This window comes from Salvia hispanica, chromosome 5, assembly GCF_029641045.1.
Source record: "Salvia hispanica isolate PSC_SH4W2 chromosome 5, Shi_PSC_v1, whole genome shotgun sequence".
NCBI lineage: Eukaryota > Viridiplantae > Streptophyta > Magnoliopsida > Lamiales > Lamiaceae > Salvia > Salvia hispanica.
In genome coordinates this window covers 20,350,164-20,363,717 of record NC_142696.1, presented here as the reverse complement: position 1 = coordinate 20,363,717, position 13,554 = coordinate 20,350,164, and the positions used below count along the sequence as shown (strand labels likewise).

Genomic DNA, 13,554 nt, shown 5'->3' with positions numbered 1-13,554 from the left:
CGGCAATTGGTGTATGACATGGATTTTAATGTAAAATTAGTAAAGTAAGAGATGAGAGAAAAAGTAAGAGAGAGGAGAAAAAGTAAGTGAGAAATAGTGTTAGTGAAATGATGTGTAGGGTTATTATTTATTGAAAATTTTTTATAAATAAATATGCTCTATTTTTTATGGACGGACAAAAATGGTGTCACTTGCATTGGAAGGGAATCATGAGTAGATCTTCAGTGTCACTTGCATTTATTTCGCATTCATATCTCGTGCATTATTAAGAAGTTATACAGCTATCCATTCTTTTAACTTAAAGTTGCAAGAATTTTCGGAAAACTTCAATTTTTTTGTCAGGCAATAATAGATATTCTTTTCATTAGCTAAACCATCACCTACTGCTAATTTATGCCAATTTTTATGTTTTATGGCCATCACGCATCCATTCAATTTTTGCGCCACCTAACGATGAGTTGTTTCCTTATGATTTTTTCTTTATTTTTATTATCTCATTGACTCCCAAATGTCAACTGTACTATCCAAATATTGAAAAATCACTTGAACCAATAATCAGATAACCTAAGTACCTAACATTATAATTCAAATTAATCCATAAACTTTAGTGTCCATCTAAAGTTTTGATTGAACTTGGGCTAGCAATTTTGTGATTTCTTCCCACATTACCATGTTTCAATAATGATTAATGAATGTTGCATCAACGGTGTTCATATATAGATCTAAGACTCCACGTACTTTGATAGATTTACTTGACTAAGTCAAAAACTAACTTTACTAGTAAGAATTTGAAATTCTGCATAGGCATCGAGAAAATGAGCATGTGGGTTGTTAAGCACACTTTGATTAATCTATTACATAATCAATCAAATATAGTTAGAGGGGAAGCTCCAAATTGGTCAATAATTAATAAAATTGGATAGCTTTCACACTACACCTCATCTATTCATCTAAACCTTTGCAAAAAAAGCAGCTTCCTCAACACATTTTTGTTCAAACCAAAAGCCTTTATAAACCCCAAAACCATCCCCCCTCTCTCCCACCAAAACATCACAGTCACCTTCTCTATTCAAATACACCAATTATTAAATCATTCTTGATTTTTCCATTTAGAATAAAAAGATGGTGGTTTGGATGATTGAGTTGATAAGCCTAGCTGCATCGAATTCCCTTGCTGTTTTCTGTTTTTGCAATGTGTTAATCGCGATTCTTGTTGTTGGCGCCTCGAAAACAAGCTCCGAGTCTGATGAAATTGCGAGGCCAAGCCCTGCCATTGTTTGCCACAACCAAAGCTCAGATGCGAAAGAATCGTCTGTGAGCATTGACATGGATGAAGAAGCGGAAGAAGAGGAAGCAGAAGATGAGTTGAGAAAAAGAGTGGAAGAGTTCATCGAGAAAACCAACAGAGGTTGGGAGGCAGAAAAGATGATGAGATATACAACTTCTTTGATTCAATGACATCAACAATTCTTCTATTCCTCTGTTTTTGCATCAACAAATCAAATGATTTTAAGAATGGCCTTGTCATCATACAATTTTTCGGATGTCACATTTCATATAATTTCACCTAAATTATCACGATCTCAATTAAGAAAACGAACACAAATTTGAAGCAATCTAAAACAGGATTAGTTTCATAGGAGGAAAGAATTAGAGATTATTAGTAAGAATGCATAGTCGAAGGATTAGCTTTAATCAATTTGGGGATTGGATTAACATGGACCACACAAAAAAGTTGCAGTTGCACACATATTTATTAATGAGTCTCATATCAAATCTTTAAAGTAATCTCTTGCAAATATTGTTTATCCTACTCCACCTCACCACTAGTTCTGCTTTTCTATCCCAAATCTTATCTTCTTCTCTAAACTTAGTTATTAGTTCTGCTCTTTCCAATTAGAAGTAGTGTTCTGTTTAAATAATTAGTTTTTGACAATTGTATATTTCAACTTCTACGAAGATAATGCCATATTTTTCATTTAGCTCTTATTCTTGGTGAAAATTATTTAAAAAAATAAAATAAAAATAGTAAATTTACCCACACAATTTTTAATCATAAGTGTTGCGCGTGCATAATAAAGCAAAGCAACTCATTTTTTACACTTAAGCATGTGCAATGCAATGACCACACAATATTCTACTACTTTTCTTGCCAATGTTTCAATTCTCAACAAATTTAAGCTTATATTGCATTTAACAGTAATAATAATAAATGTGACAAGATAATTCAAGTCTTGACTACAAGTGATGATTCCAGTTTAATAATAATAATAATAATAATACATCAACTGATCAAAGTTACACACAACAAAGGTGATCAACCCTACAACAGAACCCTTCTAATCCTAACTTCCTATGAAAAATTTAACAGACAAATCATGCTCTACTTTGTAACGGGGGTCAGGACAGGTGAGCCTATAAAACTTCTACACCATATTCAAAAGCCAAAGATTCAAATACAGTAAAAACGCATACGCCATCAGCACGTTAAGTCATGGTTCTGCTCTCTAGATTCGTCACCGGTAAAAGATACATTATTACCAGGGTCAGCGATCTTCGAACCATGTATGGAGTTCACTGACGACAGGTTGTCGCCATGGAAGGAAACGGACGTAGTCAGATTCGCCTTTGGCCCACCGTAGGAGGCTTCAGAAATAGGGTTAGCGGGGATAGCCCCAAATGATATTGTTTGCTCGTATTTCGGTTTCTTAGGCTTTTGCTCTGGCTGCGCGTGGGATCCACCAGGAACAAAGCTGCCAATCACAATCTGTTTGGAACATTGATAGCTTTAGAAAACAATGCCAGTTCTGGACTTGCATCCAAATTGTAAGAAAAAGGATGTGTCTTCGCACTCAATTGTAGCTCGTTAACTTACCTGAACTGGGCTGGCTGCGACGAGCATGCCAGCTAGTCCTCCACCCAATACGCGCCCATCAGGGCCTGCCAGAGAGACGCTCAATCCACCTGATCTGCTTTTTGTCACTCCGTTATCACTAGGTATAAATGATCCCGTCAAAGAGAGGATTTCAAAACGACCCTGTAGAAAGTACGAAACTATAATTCAGTAATCCTCACAACTCAGATGTAAGTAACCAAATGAATTTAGGCCGTCCTTCAAACTGTATCACTTCACGTGTTTTTATGAAGTTTAATCGAAGGCAAAATGTACAACTGCTCAGAAGGCTCTCACCTCATAAGTTAAAGTACCACCAGAAGAATTTGGTTGACGTAGGGTGACATTTGAGATCGCACCATTTGCAGCCAGAAGGCAAATGGCTCGGGATACTTGTTGGGAAAAGGATATTATCTTCATCATGATATCCTGAAACGATATGAAAAACTAAAAGTTAGAATCTTTCAACACAGCAATATATCAGAGGTAGAATCTTTCAATCACATACATAATTGAAGATTGTTGTACAGCTGCTTCAAATATCTTTTGGTAGATGATACAGTTACTCTACTCTATCAACCAAAATAGTGCTAATAGCTTAATATCAATGTTTAACGTGTTTCTTCATAGGCACAGGACAGTTGCTGAAAAGACGTTTGATAAAGGATACCTCAACTCTCAAAACATCTAATAAAGGGGTGAGTACAAATTCACACTCAAATGTATCTGTGGTTTTTGCTTATTTGGAGTATGTAGAATACACTCGTTCCATTAAAAAATGTTTCAAATACAGCATTTAAATAATGAAACAATAGACGAGATCAAACATTTATAGTGTCATATGCTTCTCTTAGAGGGGCACAGCTGTTAAGCACAAAAAAACATGACAATATAACAGGATATACCTACTGTCCAAAAACATATTTAGATGGCTAATGTTGACCTAAAATGGAAATAGACACATATCAAAAGAAGATATGTGCTTTGAGTAAGTTAAGAGAAACATATAACATCCGAACATAAATATCAGTAAATTCCTTAGAATCTTCACCTGATTTCTCAAAACTAAATTTAATTGCTAGAATACCCTTTCTCCAGTTCTAAATACCACAGATAGCTAATTCTGTGCATCAGAAGTGACAATGCCATTTAGTTTTAATTTACATGGATATTATATGGAACTCTAAGTAACAGAAATTTGCCAATTTAGCAGAAGTATATGTTCAATAACAACAATTAGTACAGCAACCATTCAAAAGAAAATACAGAAACAATTAGAAGTACCTCGCCAGAGTTTACAGTTATCATGTGGGGAGTAAAACATCCACCAACAGGGTATGCCATAGTACTACCTACAATAAATAAAAAAGAATTTACTTGAGTAAAATGCACAAAAATTATTGGTGATCAATATGGTTCAATAGTTTATGAGCCCAATTTCGGAAATATCACAGAATCCCAAGAAACTGCTGATCATGCATCATATTTATTAGCTCAAGGGATGTCCCAAACACTGTCTCCTTCCAATTGAATCTGAAAAGTGTAGATGGCATGAAAGCAGTAGTATCCATATTTTTATTCAAGAACAAGTAAGAACAAATTTTGGAGTTATATAATGCAGCCTTGTTCAATATTAGCTCATTTTGCAGTAGGGACCAACTTAGAAAATAAACAAGAAACGATGGGAATGAATCATATTGAGATGTGTTTTGTAGTTAGACTTCTCCGCTTGCAAAAATCCTAACTCTTCTTAGACAGTATATACAGATCAGAATCTCAGTTTAGATCCACATATGTTACATCATCTCCTCATCATTATCATTTATTATTTCTTTCCATTTGTGCACACAGCAATTATTGAGTAAAAGACACAACCTCTGTCATGTCACATCAGATATAAAAAGACAACACCAGTAACAAGGATGATTCTCAACAATATTCCATTCCAATTTGCCCAGAGCATCAACCAAAACTGCCGCAATCCACATCCTGAAAGGGGTCCCAATTCTAAATTTGGATTCTTTAAATATGCTCTTCAACTTTAATCCCCCCAAAGAAAACATATGGAAAAAGCAAACACCACTAGATCTAACTACTCAACACTTTAACCAACAACAATCTCAGTCACCAATAGAAAAAAGTACCTGCATTTGCAAAATCCAGCTTATGCTTCTTCTTGAAAGAGTCAACCGGCCGGCCTCCGCTCTGCTTCCAACCCGGATAATCTCCGGTGAGCGGAATCGAGGCCGATATCGGCATAGGAGACAATGCCACAATAGAGCCATCTGGCGCGTACTTCCTTGGCCTCCCTCTCTTCTTCTTCCCATCCCCAGTGGATGCAGCCGCAGTTGGCGCTGATCCAACAAAGTTGCTGGAATTTTCAACTCTTGGCTCAACACTGTAGCTTTGAGGAGCTTCATCACCTCTTACTGTGATGCCTGAACCATTCATCCCTTCTTTTTCCTCCATTCATATACTAACAAACTTAAACCCTTGAAAAACAATTCCAAAATGCTTAGCCCCTAATCACAAGACTAATAAAGATCAAATCTTTTTCACCTCAAACACATGTACCAACAGAGAAAATCACATTCAAACACAAAATTCTTTGAAGAGTGAAGAATTGTACAAACACAAACATGACGCAGTCTGCTGAGACACTCTGTGAGTCTAGAAACAAAAATTAGGTTGTCTTAAAATTCAGAGATCAACACAGTACAGCAGAACTCTACTGCAAGAAGAATCTGTTTTACTGTGCGTTTTTTTGTAAAATTACGTATGCATAATACAAGCCATTGCAGAGCTAGAACAGAGTTACAGAGATGAAATGGAAAAATTAAATTTTGATGTCAGAAAAAAGGAAAATTGTGACTGAAAAAAATTAGGGTTTTTGCAAGAAAAAGTAGATGAAGAAAATAAAGTTGGAGAAAATTAAGAAATAAAAGGGAATCAATTTTAATATATTGAAAAATTAATTAGGTAGGAAGCAATATTTAAATTGCAAAATTCAAAGTATTAATTATGGTTGAGAAAATGGTTTCAGGTCCGTCTTGGAAATTTAATAAGTGACATTTAAAAAAATAACAAAGTTAATGAATTTGAATATAATAATAAAGGTAATTTTGGGAAAATGATAATTATTTTGAATTTAAAAATGAGTGTTTAATTATTTAAAGCTGTAAAGTTAACGTTGGAGCCATTCAACTTTCAACTCTGACCTGTTCTTTGTCTTTTTAGGTAAATAAAAGTCGACCAACTTATTACGAAATTCCTACCCTTGATTTTAGGGATAATTAACTTTTAATGTCACTGTATTTTTTGCTTTATTACGCCATATTAGTTCCCAGCTCATGTTTAGTGTATTTTTCACCAAAATCACTCCTTCTGAACTAATACAAAAATAACAGGAAAACAAAGTAGATCAGTGTTCATATTTTCATGAAATTACCAGACACCCAGTTTGACTTTCTCGATTACAAGTATAACTTCATATGAATTTAACTACTTATTATCCAATTATACCGAACCCAATCACAAATTTAGAATTGTGCCAAACTTGCTTGTTTGTTAGGAGTACTTTAAAAATCTTTTTCAAAAGTGTATCCTATATAGAGCATGCTATAAATATGATTTATATTAATTATACCCACCTAAAAAGGTGATATGCATAGTTCCACAAATCACTATAATATCTGCGGCTTGTTTTTTACCAGACAAGATACTACTTACAATAGTATCATAGTCCATAGATACACTATTATACACCAAAAGTATCTCTCATCTGCTTAGTCAAATGCAAATCTCTCACATGTTTGAAGATAATATTAAAAGATATAGGAAACTGGAAACTGGAAACTGTCAAAACAAAAAAGTTACTAAAGAAATGAATTAGGAATGATTCATGCAGCCTTATAGGATGGAAAAAGCATAATGAGATTCAACAAACCATTTACCATAGAAGTTTAGAACGTTGGATCGCTCCGAGGGGAAGAGCATTTAAGGATCTTAGTTCATGTCTACTTGTTCGCAGACTATGTACAAGAGAACAGAGATGGAATTGAATGTTATCATAGTAAGATATAAAAAAAATGAATACAGAATGGTAGCACTTTGCAAAAGCTCAAACTTACAATACTTGCATCAAGTTCACTAGATGTGATCTAGGCAGCACAAATCCGGCTCTCTTCTCCTCAAACGAGTACTCTATCTCCTCATTGACTGACTTAGCCGGTGTGATGGCCATTTGCAGTGTTGCCGATGGTAGGGGCTTCTGCATTGGCGTCATAGCCAGATGCATTGGGATGGACAATGTTGAGGGTGTCGAGGGTACTGGGGTTGCCATCGCTTGAGGCATTCTGTTCTCTACTTCGGCTGCTGAAATCATCTTAGAAGGAGTGCTGAATGGTGTGCTGTTGTTACTTGTGAGCATCTTTGGCCTCATGTCATTGTGTTTCTGGTTCAGGTCACCTAAAATATTTGTGGCATTCGACCTTGATGAGTCTGTGGAAGAAATGGGAGAGAAAGGCTTTCGAGTCATGGATGACTCTATTTCTCGACCATTTAGCAAGTTGAGAGAGTGCTGGCTTGCAGGAAGACCAGCCAAGTCCAAACCTCTCCTCCCTGAAATCAAGACACGGTAAACTCAATAAGAAATTTGAAGCAAAACATGTGGTTATAAGCAAATAATACATAGACAGAGATGTCTCAAACTAGTATATTCTGACACCATGTCTCAAATTGTCTCAAATTGTCTCAAACTAAATATAAATTTTGCTATTCTGTATTCAGTAGTAGTAACAAGAGTCAAATAAAATCTTTTCTGTGACTATACCAAACCATGGCAACTTGTGGCTAAACACTTGAATAGCAGAGAAACAAATAACCAGGATATCGGAAAAAAATTTACCAGTAGAGAGAGTTTGAAATCCGTCCTCCTTAAGAGAGTCATTAGTTACACGTTCACTCTTTTTGGCATTGCGAGTAACAGGAGTAGCCTTTGCTGGAGGAGGCATATCATGCCTAGGAGTCTGCAGCATATTTCCACCAAGAGAAAGTCTTCTGCTCGTCGCAGCACCACCACATGACAATCTAGCGCCTTTCTTTGCACTCTGGTTCTTCATAGGACTTGGTTTGGAACCATAAAGAGCCTCCTGCTCAGTAAGTAACTGCCCGTGAAGTTTCTTCTGTTCCTGTTGTTATAGCAAATAATACATATACAGAGATGTAACAAGGGCTAGAGAAAGAGAACGAATCATAACCACAATCACAGTTTTAGTTATTATCAATAGAAAAGCTCTATACCCTCTGCCTTTTGCGCTCTAATTCTTTTTCTTGCCGCAAAGTCATGTAATCTTCAAGCATAGAAAGCAGGCGAACCTAGACATAGAAGAGATGAATGAAAATAATGTATGCTTAATCTCAAAGTATTAATGAAAATAATGTTTGCTATGCTAGCACTTACACCATCATAGGTAAAATAGACTCCGTTCTCTTTTTCCCATGCAGTAATCTTTGAAGCCAATGTCTCCACCATTGCTATATAAACGATCAAAGAAATGTCAAAGTCTCATGAATATATTTCAAAGTGATTCACCAATCAACTATAATAGTCCCCAACAAAATTCCCACCATACCAGGTAGTTTGTTGACTAGAACACGAGCTTTTTCAGCACGTTTCAGAATAAGATGGGCACCTCTCACAGCACTATAGCGATTGTCATCCTACAAAAAATAAGGGGTGGCATTATAAGCAATCAAGCATTAGAACTCAAGAAGTAATCAGTAGGATGTTCTACAGGAGTCTAACCCTATTATACTCCTCAAGCCAGCTCTCCTCATCACATGCAGCCATCCACTTCTCAACCCTTTCAAGAATGTCTTTCCTGTTTAGAGCCTCTTCTCTAACTTTAGATATTTGGAGCTCAATTTGTTCCAGAACACAAGAGGCATCAATGGCTCCTGTTATTGATCAGAAAAGATAGATTCAACAGCTCCTCCTAATGAGAAAGAAGAACTGAAGGAAAAAAATGATTGTTAAGTTTAAGACATAGTACCAGATTCAACAGCTTCTATAGCCAAATCTACTGGATTATCTGAGTCTGGAATTAAATGTGTTTTCCTACAAATATCTTCAAGCTCTCCCCTCTTTTTAAAAACAAGCTCCTTCATTTTGCTTACTTTTAGCTCCTCCAGTCGTGAAACTTCAGCCTTGACCTGAATGATAGATTTTTGTGGAGATTTTAAAACCAGTTTGCATGTTGGAAACTTCAACTTCCAAATTCAAGCAAGATGTAACACATAGTATGAAAGAACATATCTCACAAACAAAAATCTTTAACTCACATAGTTGATAAAGTCGGCAGAAAGCATGCCAGGCTCTGTTATTTCATCTTCTGAAGCAGCAATATTACAGGTAACTTTCTGAAAAATCTGTTGCTCTTCAATTGGTGTATCCATCAAGTTCCAAAGCTCGAGTAACGAAGATGCTAGATCTCGTAACTGAATAGCATTTTGCAGTTAACAACTCGCTAACTTACAGGGAAATTATAGTACTAAAGAAAATCCTAATAGATCATGATATACCTGCTGCATTCTCTGTATTTTAACCTCCTGCATTCTTTGCATAGCAGTCCTCAATTGTTCAATGGTACCATTGCTGATGTCTTTTGAACCTTCAGGTTCCCCTAGACTTGGATGAATCTCACTGACAGTTTGCTTAAAATCCAAACCAAGCACTGAGCAGCCCAGGTACAAATAATTCAGGCGTTCATGAACATGCTTCAGACGTTCACACTGCAAGCAATCCAGGGCGTCACAAAACAATGGCAAGATAAGGATATGATATCTTGAGAAAATCCAAACCAAGCACCGTGCAACCAGTGTAAATAAAATTTAGGTGCTCTAGAACCTGCTTCAGATATTCTCATTGCATCTAGGGAGAATGTCAGGAAACATGAAAAAATCTTTTAAAATTAGTTTCATGAGTCTACCTTTTCATTTTGGAGTTCCTGCAGTTCAATATGCAACTCTTCAAGCTTTCTCAATGATAAATCAGTTTCATTCACTGCCACATCCTTCGAAGCATAACCTCCACCATATATTTCATTCTTGATACTCTGTATCTCACCATTCACCTCTATAAATTGGTTTTTCCTATCAGATTTCCTCTTTCTCATCTCTTCTATTTGTGGAAGTATTGCTCTCAGCTCAGCTTTCAAGCTTCCAGTGCTTTTATCAGACTATATGAAGAAAGATCATCCATTAAGGTAAAAAAAGAAAATTGAACTCTTTTGATGAATTAAAGATCTTTCTTTAGCAGCTAATTTGTCAAATCATATTTGACCCCATTGTCCTTATGAGTTTTCAGCATTATATGACCTCCCTACCACAACAACTTTGCTTCAAATGCGATGTGCGTTTGTATATGAAATCAATGATTAGTCTCGTCACTGAACAATGTGTTTGTATACCACAACAACTTATATAAACGCCTTCCAACTTTTTAAAACTTTCATATGGATTAAGAAATTATCATCACTGAACAATGATTAGTCTCGTCACTTGTATACGAAATCAATTTTGAGTTGGTACACTAAATAAGAAACACATCACTATTTAATAAGAAAACAAACACATCTATAAGCTTACCTGTCTTATGTGTACGGGAGGCTCACCTATGGAAGAGCAGATGGCAGCAAGCTCGGCCTCAGCATCAGCAATTGCTTGCCTCAGTTGAGCCCTACACTTGTTTGCCTGATCTACTTTTCTCCTGTACACCTCTAAACATTCTCGTTCTATCTCAAGCAACATTCTGTCTTTTTCAGTATTAGATTCCCCAACCTCCTCCCATATTATCTGACAGAAATAAGGAAGTTGGCACATGAACAATAGTAACAATTGATTTCTATTATATGAACAAGAAAATAATATGGCAAAGAATAGATGGAAAAAAGAAGATTGTCGAAAATGTAATCGGTAAAGTACCATAAGTTTATCTACCTGCAATTCATTCAGAAGAGTACCACATGTTGTTTCCGTTAGGGTAAGCATCTTGTTTTCACCTTCTGACATTTGAATCAAACTGCACCTGCAGATAGTAGCCAACCAGTAAAACACTGGCAAAATGAAATCATTCTATCTAACTATCACATTTTGAGTAGTTGTCGAACCTCCAACGCCAGCCCAGCTTACATAGGTCAAAAGGAAAGAGAATAATTCAAAAAAAGGATACACAGCGGTTCCAACAAACTACAAACAAACTTCTACTAATACCTAATGCCAAATCAAATTATGTCAATGTCTATGAATCGATTGAGCTACCAACCTACAATTCTCATGCCACCAGTATCGACGTTCATTACGAGTGATAACGAAGTAACATAGAATTATCCTAATTAACCAAGCAACAGATTTCCGAAATGAATTGAGAAGCTCAGTTCATCATAACTCCCCAGAAACTCATTTCATACGAAGAAAAAAACAAATTCCAGCACCGAATTTTAGTGAATCAATCAACAGAAGAAAGCACACAAAGGAGATGGAAGGAGGTTTAAGTTAAATCTGAGAGCGTACCAGGAAAAATAACCCAAAATCGATGAGAATACTTCCAATCGCAACAATTCTGTTGCAGTGGTGAAGATCTAGGACTTAATCCTGAGAAGATGGTGATGTATTTAAAATTCAGGGAGTGAAGAGTGAAAGCCAGAGAAAAATAAAAGATGGGGAATTGGGTATTGAAAATTTCGACCGTTGAATGTGTGAGAGGAAATGATATGAACGATGACAGAGCACATTTTTTCAAATTTCGAAATTAATAAAGATTATGTGAGTTAAATAGTTCGGGTATTGAGCCACTGACTGTGACCAAGAGTAAGTGACAGGCGGGTTCATCATGGGACACGTGTTGACCCCTGCTTGTGATCCGACATTTAGGCTGCCTAATGTTATTGCATGTTGATTCCATGAATTTTTTACCCCAATGATTAATCATTGTGTTGTTATATATTTCGATATAATTTATTTTATAATTTCAATACTACTGTGTAGTTAACTCGATCAGATTGTCTTAGCCCTTGTGAAATCAATCTCCAAGCAAACTTAGTCATTTATAAACTAAATTATGTTTTTAGTATTTGGTCAATTTATTCGACGAAACATGAATAATACATATTGAGTGAAGAGTATTTTAGGTAGAGGTTATTTCTAAACAAAATATAGTAGTAGTAGAATTTAACTTAAGTAATTGGTAAATTTTGTACTAATATTTAATTTTAAATAAGTTACCTAGTTTAGATCAAATTTATGATTTTCCTAAAATTGGAATAATTGGCCAAAATTGTTTAAATTAAATTGGTTTGAATAACATATTCGGGCAAAAAACTACATCAAATTCCCAATAGACTGGGGACACACTAAGTCTAACCCCATTCACCAAATTCCTTTTTTCTCTTTCTTTTATTTCTATCCTTTGTATTTTCTTTTCCCTTTTTAATTTTCATGTCTACTAGTACTAATTTATTACCGTTATTCAATTTTCTTTTATCAAATGTTACTATTTGTGGCCATTTTTCCACAAAAATTAGTTTCGAAATCTAACTCTCAATTTTCACTTTTGTCATTTTAATCACAATCATTTCTCTAAACTCACAATTCTTAATCTTGCACTTTTTCATCTTCATCATTCCAAAAAATCTCGTTTTCTGTAATATGAGTGGCTTTTCAAATTGATTATATCCCTCTAGTCGAATTCGGCTACACAAATTTAAGTTTTCTTTCTCAAAATTATGATGCAGCACGTACGTTTGAATCAGCCAAACTTCTCTTGACCAAATATGGTTAAAATTAATTACATATTAAAACTTTTATTATATAAAAACTAAGGCTAAACTAGAGTAATATAATTAGATTGGGAGCCTACATTATGTCTCATATTTATAGAATTTATTGTATATATATAGTAAGTAAGGTTAAATTAGGAAATCAATGAAAGCCCTTAAAAATAAAAAATAAAATCCTACAACTTAAATTTTATATAATTTTCTCAGTTTAAATGATTTTTTTACAATCATATAGCAAATTAAAGAAAATTTTACGTGGATTCTAAAAAATCTCAATTGCAAACGTTTTGATGAAAAAATGGCCCAAAAATATATTTTCAATATTTATATATCGACTTCAATAATTTTCTTCGTTGCATTACTTTGATGCCCTTAGTCAATGTTTTAATGGCGAAAAATTGCAATGTTTAAGTGTGTTTTTTGAATTTGCAAGCAGTTTTATTTTAATATCCTAAGTCCAGTACATGTAATGACCTAAGTACATTGTATGCAATGCCAATAAAATTTGCGAATTTTTATTACAATTATCAATTGAACTATTTTACCACTTAATGCCCTATTTACATTGTATTACGGCCAAGCGAAAACTCTAGAGCTCCACAATCCATTTTTTTATCTAAGGATTCATAATTATCATTAATTTAATCTAATTAGGATTATTTTAACCCTACGCTAAGTACTAATATATATTTTAATCCGCATATACAAAATAGAATAGTTAACTTTCTCAAGAGAGTAGCGAACGAATAAAATTAAAAGATATGTATAGGAGTATTAGGCATTACAATTTCATAGAAAACGTTAATGCATTCAACCAAATAATTC

The 13,554-nt window shown here is 34.9% G+C and overlaps 3 protein-coding genes across 3 annotated transcripts; 1 reads left to right on the top strand and 2 right to left on the bottom strand.

Annotated features, from left to right (window-relative positions):
- The first annotated feature begins 1,025 nt into the window (after window positions 1-1,025).
- On the top strand, window positions 1,026-1,535 carry LOC148926428 (uncharacterized). Its single transcript, XM_089059731.1, has one exon. The coding sequence runs from the start codon at window positions 1,123-1,125 to the stop codon at window positions 1,456-1,458; it is 336 nt and encodes a 111-aa protein (XP_088915857.1). The 5' UTR covers window positions 1,026-1,122; the 3' UTR covers window positions 1,459-1,535.
- A 699-nt stretch (window positions 1,536-2,234) lies between these two features.
- On the bottom strand, window positions 2,235-5,829 carry LOC125186529 (AT-hook motif nuclear-localized protein 1-like). Its single transcript, XM_048082905.2, has 5 exons — window positions 5,038-5,829; window positions 4,178-4,245; window positions 3,191-3,322; window positions 2,876-3,037; window positions 2,235-2,767 (listed from the first exon to the last, which is right to left on the bottom strand). The coding sequence occupies exons 1-5, from the start codon at window positions 5,360-5,362 to the stop codon at window positions 2,480-2,482; spliced, it is 975 nt and encodes a 324-aa protein (XP_047938862.1). The 5' UTR covers window positions 5,363-5,829; the 3' UTR covers window positions 2,235-2,479.
- A 995-nt stretch (window positions 5,830-6,824) lies between these two features.
- On the bottom strand, window positions 6,825-11,602 carry LOC125187323 (65-kDa microtubule-associated protein 3-like). The gene is made up of 13 exons (XM_048083887.2): window positions 11,465-11,602; window positions 10,892-10,979; window positions 10,541-10,747; window positions 9,883-10,131; window positions 9,476-9,685; window positions 9,236-9,391; window positions 8,947-9,106; window positions 8,700-8,851; window positions 8,527-8,614; window positions 8,355-8,428; window positions 8,195-8,269; window positions 7,800-8,082; window positions 6,825-7,513 (listed from the first exon to the last, which is right to left on the bottom strand). The coding sequence occupies exons 2-13, from the start codon at window positions 10,961-10,963 to the stop codon at window positions 7,020-7,022; spliced, it is 2,220 nt and encodes a 739-aa protein (XP_047939844.1). The 5' UTR covers window positions 10,964-10,979; window positions 11,465-11,602; the 3' UTR covers window positions 6,825-7,019.
- Window positions 11,603-13,554: the final 1,952 nt, after the last annotated feature.